Genomic DNA, 11,881 nt, shown 5'->3' on the forward strand with positions numbered 1-11,881 from the left:
GACACTCCTATGGAGCTGGATGCCCCGTCTGCCTGGCTCTCTGCACCCCCTTGGAGCTGGGGGGGACTCCCCCCCCTCCTGCCCATGAAGACTCATCCAGTTTGCCTGTCCTGACACAAATGGCCAGGGCAATGGGGGGGGGGGCGAGGAGCAGCTGTGCGGAAGGGGCTCTGCCTCTCTGGCCTGCATCCAGCTGATGTCCTTGGGGGTGGCCTTGCCTTGCCCCCCACCACCACCCCCACTCCCCTCTGGAGCACTGGCATCAGCAACTCAGACAAACAGGAGTGAGGGCAGAGAAAGGGTGGGCTGGCTGCGGGGGGGGGACATGGAGCCTTTCTCCTCTAGGGGGTGCCGGTTCTGCTCCACCCTCAGGGTGGGGGGACAGGCTGGAGGGGGGGACATAGGGCCTTTCCCCTCTAGGGGGCACAGTTCTGCTCCAGCCTCGGGGCAGGGGGACTGGCTGGGCATGGGAGGGTGAGACATGGGGCCTTTCCCCTCTAGGGGGCGCTGGCTGTGATCTGGCCCCACAGCAGGCAAGTGGCTGGCTCAAGGGGGCAAAGAATGGGATTTGGGGATCCCCCCTGGGGGGTGCTGGCTCTGAGCCAGCCCCAGACAGGGGGACTAGCTATGCAAGGAAGGGATATGGGACCTTTCCCCTCTGTAGCTCCAGGGAGGACAGTGACTGTGGGGCCCAGGCCCTAGAGCTGCACCCTAGATCCTGAGATAGAGATGGGGGCTGTCTGGGTCAGGCCAGGGTCTGCTGGGGGTCAGGCCTCCCCTAAACCCAGTTGACTCCTACGGTCCAGCAGCGCCCTCTGGCGGCAGGTTGCTGGTAAGGTCGCTCTCAGCTCCTCTCCCTGGCCTGGCCTGGGCCAAATGCCACTAGCTTTGCCCCTGCTGCTGGGGAGCAGAGGAGGGTGTGAGGAGAGAGACAGAAGCAGGGAAAGGGAAACTGAGGCGCCACAGCTCCCAGCTATCACAGCTCAGCTGAGCCCGTGGCCAGTTAGTTTGGTGTCATGTCTCCAGCCGTGGGCCACGCCTGATGTGTCGGACTTTTTCCTGAAGCAGCATTACCTAGTGGGTGGAGCAGTGCCCAGGCCCATGGGAGGTGTGGGTTCTATTCCTGGCTCTGAGGGGGGGACCTCTGCCCTGCCCCGTGCCTCAGTTTCCCCATCTGTGAAACAGGGATAACGATGTCTCCCTCCTCGGTAAAGCCCATTGAGCTCTGCAGCTGAAAAGCGCTGGATAAAGGCAGCGGGTTGTTATGGTAGCAGATGCATAGAGTCGGTGGCCAGAGGGAACCCCCTGGGATCATCCTGCGTAACTCAACCCGCAGACCAGCGAATGACCCGCCCGTTGTTCCAGCCAGGCTGGGTCCCAGCAGATCGGAGCACCAGGGCTCTATGTCCAGCTTTCTGCATGTCCCAGCCAGCCCTTTGGGCCATAAAAAACTGGGCCGACCCTCACAGCAAGTGTGTCGTGCTACCAGGGCTAACCTTCCTGACCCTACCAGCAACGAGCATGCCCGGATGCCTGAGCATTGATGCCCCCTTGATGTTAATATGTGTGTGGTGTTATGGTCCTGACCTTACCCAGAGGAGGGGAAGGGTTTTTAAGCCACTGAGCCCAACTGCTGGGGGGATCTTGAGTGCCGACGGGTGGGGTTACTACAATCTGGTGCTGTACTTCTGCCAGGCAACTCAAGGGTTAACGTGCCCCCGAGTTCTCTGCCCAAAGTTGCACCGTATGTCCCAGCAGCCCGGGGGCCTGTTGGCTGCACCCTGAGCAGCACCAGGCTGGGGGAGCTGTTGGCTACGAGCCTGCGAAAGGAAGCTCTGGGCTGGAGGTGTGGATGGTTCAACAGGGGGCGCTCTCCTGTCTGAGGCCGCGCTGCCAGCAGTGGGGCAGAGGATCGCTGAGGGTGCCTAGCAGACAGTGCTTGCCCTAAGGAGCGCTGTGCTGCAGGAGGCTCAGTAGGGGGCGCTCTGCCCTTCCAGTCAGGCCTGACCCCAATGCCCCAGTGTGGCGCTAGGGGGCGCTGTGCTGCTGGGAGCAGGTGGGTCAGTAGGGGGCGCTCTGCCCTGGCAGTCAGGCCTGACCCCAATGCCCCAGTGTGGCGCTAGGGGGCGCTGTGCTGCAGGGAGAAGGGGCTCAGTAGGAGGCGCTCTGCCCTGGCAGTCAGGCCTGACCCCAATGCCCCAGTGTGGCGCTAGGGGGCGCTGTGCTTCAGGGAGCAGGTGGGTCAGTAGGGGGCGCTCTCCTCTGGCAGTCAGGCCTGACCCCAATTCCCCAGTGTGGCGCTAGGGGGTGCTGTGTTGCAGGGAGCAGTTGGGTCAGTAGGGGGCGCTCTGCCCTGGCAGTCAGGCCTGACCCCAATGCCCCAGTGTGGCGCTAGGGGGCGCTGTGCTGCAGGGAGCAGGTGGGTCAGTAGGGGGCGCTCTGCCCTGGCAGTCAGGCCTGACCCCAATTCCTCAGTGTGGTGCTAGGGGGCACTGTGCTGCAGGGAGCAGGTGGGTCAGTAGGGGGCGCTCTGCCCTGGCAGTCAGGCCTGACCCCAATTCCTCAGTGTGGCGCTAGGGGGCGCTGTGCTGCAGGGAGCAGGTGGGTCAGTAGGGGGCGCTCTGCCCTGGCAGTCAGGCCTGACCCCAATTCCTCAGTGTGGTGCTAGGCGGCGCTGTGCTGCAGGGAGCAGGTGGGTCTGTAGGGGGCACTTTCCCCTGGCAGTCAGGCCTGACCCAATGCCCCAGTGCGGCGCTAGGGGGCGCTGTGCTGCAGGGGCTGGGTGGGGAGTGATTCAAAAAGGGACCCACTGCCCTTGGTGTCAGTGTTGATTTGTCCCTCCTTGAACTCCTGCACTTTCACTTTCCATTTCATTATCATCCTTTTCGTGCCTTAAACTGTGCTGCACAATTGGAGTCCGGCTGTTAAATAGCAGCTGTGCCACACCCCAGAGACAGCTGCAGCTCTGCTCTGGGTGAGGGATATTTGTATAAACAACTGCCAAGCCCCAGCCTAGAGGGGGTTACATTTCCGTGCCGGGCCAAGGAGCCCTGTTAGAAAAAGCTGCCATGCTCTAGTCAAACGGTGGCTGCATTTCAGCACGGTGTGACGGGAGCCCTTTATAAACAGCTGCTGCTGCCCTCTCGCCCCAGAAATTGGCGCATCTCAGTGCTGGGTGAGGGAGCCCAGTGTAAACAGCTGTCACGCCATACCCCAGAGGTGGCTGCATCTCAGTGCTAGATCAAAGGTCCCCATATAAACAGCTGTCATGCCATATCCCAGAGGTGGCTGCATCTCAGTACTAGATCAAAGGTCCCTGTATAAACAGCTGTCACGCCCTACCCCAGAGATGGCTGCATCTCAGTGCTAGATCAAAGGTCCCCGTATAAACAGCTGTCACGCCCTACCCCAGAGATGGCTGCATCTCAGTGCTAGATCAAAGGTCCCCGTATAAACAGCTGCCATGCCATATCCCAGAGATGGCTGCATCTCAGTACAAGGTCAAAGGTCCCCATATAAACAGTTGTCGCGCCCTACCCGAGGTGGCTGCATCTCAGTGCTAGATCAAAGGTCCCCGTTTAAACAGCTGCCACGCCCTATCCCAGAGGTGGCTGCATCTCAGTGCTAGATCAAAGGTCCCCATATAAACAGCTGTCACGCCCTACCCCAGAGATGGCTGCATCTCAGTGCTAGATCAAAGGTCCCTGTATAAACAGCTGTCATGCCCTACCCCAGAGATGGCTGCATCTCAGTGCTAGATCAAAGGTCCCCATATAAACAGCTGTCACGCCCTACCCCAGAGGTGGCTGCATCTCAGTGCTAGATCAAAGGTCCCCATATAAACAGCTGTCACACCCTGCTCCACCAGTAGCTGCTCTGTGCAAAACAATCATTCTGTGTTGAAAAGCATTGTTATGGGAAGTGCTCAGAGAAGCTCAAACCCCGCTCCCTGCCCTGCCTCACCCCAGAAAACCTTGACAGTTTGGAAAACCAAATAAACAAGCCATTTCCCTGTTTCCCAGTCCCAGCCTTTACTGCCTGGGCGGGGAGAAGGTAAAATCCACCTTAAAGGCACTCAGCCCAGCTATTCCAAGGCCTTCCTTTCCCCGGGGTTGATTGGCCGTCCGGCCAGTCACTCGAGATCCCATATGGGCTGCTAGGAAAAGTTGACTCAGAACCCCAGTTGCCCTGGGCGCCCGGCTGCAGAGGGGGGAGATTCCTGGCGAGGCCTGACGGCATTAGAGATGGGCTGCCAGAGCTCCCACCCATCCGCTATCCCCGAGCTGGACGAGATCATGCTGGAAACAGGCTGTAAGTGAGCAGCAGAGTGTGTGGGGTGGGGGGGTTGTGTAACCCTAAAGTTGGCAAGTTAAATCTGAGCAAAAAGAGGGGTTGCACTGGCTGGTGTCCTGGGGCTGAAGGCCATGTGTGGCAGGGACCCTGCATCATACAGGGCTGGGCAAGCGGGCAGCACTGCACCCTAAATACCTGCCCGCCGTGGCCTCTGTTTGAAGGCGAGGGGGATATTTTTGTGTATATGAGTGTATGTGCATGGTTCTGCCAAAGAATTGGGTGTCAGGACTCCTGGGTTCTATTCTGAGCTTGGGGAGGGGAGTGGTGTCTAATGGTTAGAGCGGGGGGCTGGGAAGCAGGACTCGGGTTTTAGCCCCAGCTCTGAGAGGGGAGTGGGGTCTGGTGGTTAGAGCAGGGGAGAGGGGCTGGGAGCTAGGACTCCTGAGTTCTCTCCCCAGCTCTGGGAGGGGAGGGGAGTCTGGTAGTTAGAGCGGGAGGCTGGGAGCCAGGACACCTGGGTTCTGTGCCCAGTGCTGGGAAGGGAGTGGGGTCCAGCAGTTAGAGCAGGGGGACTGGGAGCCAGGACTCCTGGGTTCTATCCCAGCTCTGGAAAGGGTGTTGTTTTGTGACCACAGCAGAGGTTGTGGAGTCAGGCAAGACTCCTGGGTTCCCTGTTTGGCCCTGGCACTGATAAGCTGTACAGTCCCACGGCAAACCCCCCTGTGCCTCGATTTCCCCCGTCTGAACTGGATCCTTGGGAAAGCAGCCTAACTGGTTAATCTGCAAGGTGCGCCAATAGTGGGTGGACGGGAGGAGCTGGTGACAGAGGCAGGCTCACTCCCCAAACTGCTCCATCTCATCCCCCCATCTATCTGGGGTGGGGGGCAGAGAATCACCACAGCACGGTGCGTGGAGGAGGACTCTGGGGGGTGCCATTTCCCACCCCAGAGGGGTCGGAGTGTGACAGAGGATCCGTCCCTGGGTACATTTCAGAGCCACTCACTGGTGCCCTGGGACTTACTGGGTGTGAAGCTTTGAACAGGTGTCCCAGCAAGGACACCTCCCGTGGTTCCTCTGACCTGGCACTTTGGGTCTCTCTGAACCCAGCTGGGAAGATCCTTGAGGTCACTGGTTCAAATCCAGCCCTGGCGGGTAAGGACTGAAAGCCGACCTGAGTTGGCTGCTGCTGGCCCCACCTGTGATATGAGCTGTGGAGTCTCAGCTCAGGGCTTTGTGGGACAAGTGCCCGTGGCACAAAACAGTATCTCTGATTGGGGCTAATTGGCAGCCTTGGCTAACAGGGCACAGAGAATGGGGGACCCCTTCAGGGTGTATTGGCAAGGGGGCACTGAGACAAAATAGCCCCATGGCTAGAGTGCTGGGCTCAGAACCAGGACTCCTGGGTTCTGTTTTCAGCTCCCAGAAGAGAGTGGGGTCTAGTGGTTAGAGCAAGGAAGGCTGAGAGTCAGGAGGCCTGAGTTCTCTTCCCAGCTCTGCCACTGATTGGCTGTGTGTGACCTTGGGTGAATCACTGCCCTGTCTCATACCTCAGTTTCCCCATCTGTAAAATGATACCCACCTTCCTTTGTAAAACACTTTGAGGTCTTCAGACAAAAACCCCTGGGAAAGAACTAATTCCCCTGTCCTATATATACAAGGGGAGAGGCTTTTAATGTGACCCCCTCTCCCCACCACTAACAACCCCATAATGCTGCGATCCCTGAGCGGCCCAGGCCCCTGGCGTGAAATTAAATCTTCTCATTAAATGTTAATCAGATGCGGGGAGGGAGGAGAACAGATTTAATCGCCGATATCCTAAAGCTTCCGTCACAGGGTCGTTAAACCCTTACCTGCCTTGGCCCTGCAATAAGGGAGAATCTTTGCTAAGGGCTAGCGCTGTCTTGCTCTCTCCTGTCCAGTTTCGCAGGCCAGCGTCGTCCGCCTCTACGACCGGTTTCAGGCCCTGGACAAGGAGCAGAAGGGCTACCTGAGGTAGGGGAAAGCTGGCGTCTATCCTTGGGCCCTTCTAGCTGCTCGATTATGGGCTCAGAACTGTAGCACTTACCAGTCTCTGGTGCGTTAAGGTGGTTTAACGCTTGGATGCAAAGTGCTCGGATACTCCGGTGATGGGCCTGGTAAAGGAACCCATAGCGTAGGGCGGGGTGCAAACTTTTTGGCCCAAGGGTCACATCTTGGTATGGAAATTGTATGGCGAGCCATGAATGCGCATGAAATTGGGGGTTGGGGTGCAGGAGGGCTCTGGCTGGGGGAGTGGGCTCTGGGGTGGAGCCAGAAATGAGGAGTTTGGGGTGCAGGAGGGGGCTCCGGGCTGGGGTGCGGGACTGGGGGGGGAGGGCTCTGGCTGGGGGTGCAGGCTCTGGGGTAGGGCTGGGGATGAGGAGTTTGGGGTGCAGGAGGGGGTTCCAGGCTGGGATTGAGGGGTTTGGAGGGCGGGAGGGGGATCAGGACTGGGGCACAGGATTGGGGCAGGGAAGACACTCAGGGGTGCAGGCTCTGGGCAGCGCTTACCTCAAGCAGCTCCCAGAAGCAGCAGCATGTCCCCTCTCATGCTCCTACGCGGAGGCATGGCCAGGAGGCTCTGCGCGCTGCCCTGTCCACAGGCACCACCCCTGCAGCTCACATTGGCTGTGGTTCCTGGCCAATGGGAGCTTCGGGGGCAGCATGCGGAGCCCCCTGGCTGCCCCATGTGTAGGAGCCAGAGGGCAGACATGCCGCTGCAACACCCCACTCCCTGGCTGGAGCACTGGAGCAGGGCAAACCCCAGACCCCACTCCCCGACGGGAGCTCAAGGACCGGATTAAAACGTCTGGAGAGTCAGACGCAGCCCCTGGGGCCATAGTTTGCCCACCCCTGCCATATAGGGTGGAACAGATCAGGCAGTGCCCAGACACAGGGTCCGGTCCGGGGTTCCAGGTGAAGCGATTATCATGGGTATTACCATAGCACCTAGCCAGAGAAAGGAGAGTGCTGTTGAGATCCGGGCCCTGTTGCCTCAGGTGCTGCAGAAACCAGCAGGAGAGAAGCCCCTGCCCCAAAGAGACAGATGAAAGGGTGGGAGGGGAAACTGAGGCACGGGGTGGGGCCCAAGGTCAGAGCCCAGAATAGAATCCAGGTGTCCTGAATGCTGTCCACACCCCTTCCCCTTCCCCCTGCTTTAGCCCTGGGCGAGGGGGATTGGGCCCAGTGGCTCTCCAAGGGGCCCAACTCTGCTAACAGAGACCCGCAGCAGCGATGCACTGGGCAGCTAATGGGAGCTGATGGTGGCGGGCCAGGTTCTGGCATCAAGCTGGAGTAACACCATAACCAAGAGCTCGCCTCTGGCACGGCTACATCTCAGCGCCGAGAGAGGGGTCCCTGTATAAACAGCTGCCGTACCCCACCCCAGAGACAGCTGCATCTCAGCGCCGAGAGAGGGGTCCCTGTATAAACAGCTGCCTATGCCCCACCCCAGAGGCGACAGCCACCAGTCTTGGGACCGGCCTGGGGCCTATGACACAGGGGTGACGCCCCCTAGGGTTCAGAGCTAAACCAGCCCAGCCATGCCATGACCTCTGCCCTTTCTGACTCCCTAAAGTAAATATGACCTGCAAGGGATCGGGGAGCTGGCGGTGAACCCCCTGGGGGACCGGATCATCAATGCCTTCTTCAAGGAGGGGTGAGTACCCCCAGCCCCAATCGACAGTGGGGGCAGGGAGCTGCCAACGGCCTGGCTCTACAGCGGGGAGGGTGCAGGCTGCAGGGCATGTTATTCACCACTGGGGGGCCCCAGAGCTCACAGGCAGCAGAGCATCATAGGGGACCCCGCAGAGCCCAACGGGGACTGGATGGTGCAGGGTGGTCTCTGTGGCAAAGGCACGCGTGGTCCTCCATCGCTCCCTGCTGTATGGATCCCCGTGTACACAGCTCTCACGCCTCGCCCCAGAAGCAGCTGCATGTCAGCACTAGGTGAGGGCTCCCTGTATAAACAACCCTGGTGCCCCACTCTAGAAGTGGCTGCATCTTAGTGCTGGGCAGCAAGGGGTCCCTGTATAAACAGTCTCCATGTCCCGCCTGAGAGACGGCTGCATCTCCCTGTATGAACAGCCCTCTGCCCCGCCCCAGAGACGGCTGCATCTCCCTATATAAACAGCCTCCATGCCCTGCCCCAGAGGTGGCTGCATCTCAGCGCCAGGCGAGGGCTCCCTGTATAAACAGCAGCCATGCCCCACCCCAGAAGTGGCTGCATCTCAGCGCAGGGCGAGAGCTCCCTGTATACATAGCTGTGGCACGCCTGGCAGCCTGCGCTGCTGCTCTGGTTATTAGTCAAATCTCCCATCCCCCCTCCCCCCCACAGGGAAGACCTCACCGATTTCCGATCCTTCATCCGGGTCCTGGCCCATTTCCGGCCCGTGGAGGAAGGAAAGTCCAATGAGACTGGTCGCCCGGAGCCCATGAACAGCCGACTCCGAAAGCTGCAGTGTGAGTAGTGGGGCTGGTGCGGGGAGGGAGGCCTAAGTGGCTGCCCCCCACGCCCCACTGCTAAGGCAAGTCACTGAGGCCCCTTGGTGACAAGAGGAGGAGGAACCAGATGAGCATTATGGGGCCTGCATGGGAGGGGACGGTACCTCTGGCCTCTGGCCAGAGGGCATTTGGGGTGGGGGGTGAGGGGTGCTAGGTGTGGAGAACTGGGAGGGGCAGTGGGGCAGGGGCACCCAGGGGCATGTGGAGGGGTGCTGAGGTGGGGTGGAACTGACAGAACTGGGGAGCGGGCCTTGCAGAGATATGTGGAGGGGTGCTGGGGTGGGAGCATGCATGACGAGGCAGAGGGTACCCAGGCAGGGTGGGGCCGCAAGCATATGGAGGGGTGTTGGGCTAGGGGGGACATGGGAGCATGTAGGGCTCTTAGGGGGGCAGGGGGAGGTTTGGGGCTGGTGTGTGTGGGGGGGTCATTTCCCTGCTCCGATCCCAGTGCTGACACCAGTCTGGGTTGCCAAGTTGCTTTTCAGCTCTATGACCAGGACAGTGACGGGAAGATCTCCCGGGACGAGATGCTGCAGGTAATGAGCGTGCATGAGCGTGCGAGGGGCTGGGGAGTGTGCAAAGAAAGAGGGGGAGGGGCTTGGGGTGAGCATGGGCACAAGGCTGGAGAGCGAGTGTGCAAGGTGACTGTGCGAGGCCGGCACGGCCCCCGTCTCCGCCTGAGGGCCCCCAGAGTTGGAATCCCTCCTCCCCTCCCTCAGTGGCAGTCCCAGGGGTGGGTGAGGCAAGGGCCGGGGCCACCACTGTCTCCTCCCCTCCAGGTGCTGCGGCTGATGGTCGGCATCCAGGTGACGGACGAGCAGCTGGTGTGCATCGCCGAGCGCACCATCCAGGAGGCCGATCAGGACGGTGACGGCGCCATCTCCTTCGAGGAGTTTGCCACGGTTGGGCAGGGTGTAAAGCCGGGGGGCAAGGGGCGGGGTTGATCATCTAGAGGGGAGCACTGAGGCCCGGTGGAGGGTGGAAGGTCTATTACTGTAGCACCTGGGGCCACAACTGAGTAAGAGACCCAAGGAGGGACCATTATCCCCGTTGAACAGGAAGGGAAACTGAGGCACGGGGCGGCTAACAGCGTTGGGAATTGAGTACGAGCCAGGGCTTTAGCCGCGTGGCTGGTCCCCTCCCCCCAAGGACCCCTGGCGGTTGTCTGGGTAGGAGGTGGTTACGGCCCAGGGCTGGCCGTGTTTCCGACGTCCTTGCTTCCCCGCAGTCAGTGGAGAAGCTGAACGTCGAGCAGAGGATGAGCCTCCGGCTGCTGAAGTGACCCGTCAGGATCGGAGAGAGCTTCCCCCTCCCCACCCCAGCACTGGGAAGATCCACTCTCAGAGGGGCTGTGGCCAATCAGGTTTCAACTCCGCCCTCTCATCATCCAATGGATCCCACCAGGGAGGGGCTGTATCCAATCACACTTCAGCTCCACCTTTCTGCCTCCGCATAGTTCCAGACAGAGAAGAGCTGCTTCCAATCAGATTTCATCTCTGCTCCCTCACCTCAGGATGGATCCAGTCTGACAGGAGCAGCATCCAATCAGATTTTACCTCTTCCCTTGTCTTGGGATGGATCTAGGCAGAGGAAGGCTGCATCCAATCAGATTTCATCTCGGCCCCTTCACCTCAGGATGGATCCAGTCTGACAGGAGCAGCATCCAATCAGATTTTACCTCTCCCCTTGTCTTGGGATGGATCTAGGCAGAGGAAGGCTGCATCCAATCAGATTTCATCTCAGCCCCTTCACCTCAGGATGGATCCAGTCTGACAGGAGCGGCATCCAATCAGATTTCACCTCTTCCCCTTGTCTTGGGATGGATCCAGGCAGAGGAAGGCTGCATCCAATCAGATTTCATCTCTGCCCCTTCACCTCAGGATGGATCCAGTCTGACAGGGGCTGCATCCAATCAGATTTCACCTCTTCCCCTTGTCTTGGGATGGATCCAGGCAGAGGAAGGCTGCATCCAATCAGATTTCATCTCTGCCCCTTCATCTCAGAATGGATCCAGTCTGACAGGGGCTGCATCCAATCAGATTTCACCTCTTCCCCTTGTCTTGGGATGGATCCAGGCAGAGGAAGGCTGCATCCAATCAGATTTCATCTCTGCCCCTTCATCTCAGAATGGATCCAGTCTGACAGGGGCTGCATCCAATCAGATTTTACCTCTTCCCCTTGTCTTGGGATGGATCCAGGCAGAGGAAGGCTGCAACCAATCAGATTGCATTGCTGACAAAGAGTAGATCCTGCTGTGAGGCCGGCCTATGATGGCTGTCACTCCTTCCAAATAACAAGTGCCTGCACCCGGGGGAGCGGATCCAAGCTAACTCCCCAGCGCTGCCCCTGATAACCGGGGACTCTGATGCCCCCTCATGGCAGGGGATAGTACAGCCCCTGGTCGGGTTATTGCAGATCAGAGACTTACAACCTACAAACAGCACCTCCTATTCTTGTGCTTTAAGCCCTCTTTGCAGTCCCTCTATTCTGGGCCCTACCCAGCTCCCAGTGTCAATTAGAGCAGCCCTGAGGCTGCTCTGACTTGCGCACTACCCCCTAGAGGCCCTGGGGAGCAGAGACTACCCACAGCGCAGTGCACTCCAGCCATGCCCCCAACTGACCCCCTGTGCCGGGAGCTGGAAGCAGGGCCATTATGCACAGCAGCCGGGGACACGCTCACTGAGCAAGGCGGGGGAAGCTTCTCAGGGGGACACTGCTGTCCCAGAGGGCTCAGCAGTCCTGAAACTTGGGCCCGGAATCTCCTGCCATCAGGGCTGGATTCGCTCGGATTCAACTCTGTCTGTTTGTAAAAAAATAAAATAACCGTGAAAAATCTCGTCCTCGGGTTTAAAATAATCATCATGAGTTCAGAGAATTTCCATCTGGATTTAATGCCGGGGGGAAGATGCCTCCCCCTCTCCCCTTTGAGTCCCTGGGGCAGAGTGTCCAGCCACACAGCTCCCCTTCACCAATCTGGCCCAACTCTGGAGGGATCACCCCACCTCCAAGGGAAAGTGGGAGGCTCAAGTCACATAGTCCCATTTACCCCGTGGCCTTTTCACGGTGA

At 59.4% G+C, this 11,881-nt stretch overlaps 1 protein-coding gene across 1 annotated transcript; it reads left to right on the top strand.

The window, feature by feature from the left end:
- The first annotated feature begins 4,079 nt into the window (after window positions 1-4,079).
- CHP2 (calcineurin like EF-hand protein 2) lies at window positions 4,080-11,638 on the top strand. Its single transcript, XM_030544582.1, has 7 exons — window positions 4,080-4,311; window positions 6,213-6,285; window positions 7,889-7,969; window positions 8,648-8,772; window positions 9,289-9,350; window positions 9,594-9,716; window positions 10,043-11,638. Exons 1-7 carry the CDS (start codon window positions 4,245-4,247, stop codon window positions 10,094-10,096), a joined length of 585 nt encoding a protein of 194 aa, XP_030400442.1. The 5' UTR covers window positions 4,080-4,244; the 3' UTR covers window positions 10,097-11,638.
- Window positions 11,639-11,881: the final 243 nt, after the last annotated feature.

Source organism: Gopherus evgoodei, unplaced genomic scaffold (genome assembly GCF_007399415.2).
Source record: "Gopherus evgoodei ecotype Sinaloan lineage unplaced genomic scaffold, rGopEvg1_v1.p scaffold_34_arrow_ctg1, whole genome shotgun sequence".
NCBI classification, from domain to species: Eukaryota; Metazoa; Chordata; order Testudines; family Testudinidae; genus Gopherus; species Gopherus evgoodei.

Bases quoted from the DNA above. Each gene is read 5' to 3' on its own strand.
- CHP2 (XM_030544582.1), top strand. From the start codon at position 4,245: ATGGGCTGCCAGAGCTCCCACCCATCCGCTATCCCCGAGCTGGACGAG. The intron at 6,286-7,888 runs GTAGGGGAAAGC...GACTCCCTAAAG, and splicing joins GAGCAGAAGGGCTACCTGAG to TAAATATGACCTGCAAGGGA. The intron at 9,717-10,042 runs GTTGGGCAGGGT...GCTTCCCCGCAG, and splicing joins CCTTCGAGGAGTTTGCCACG to TCAGTGGAGAAGCTGAACGT.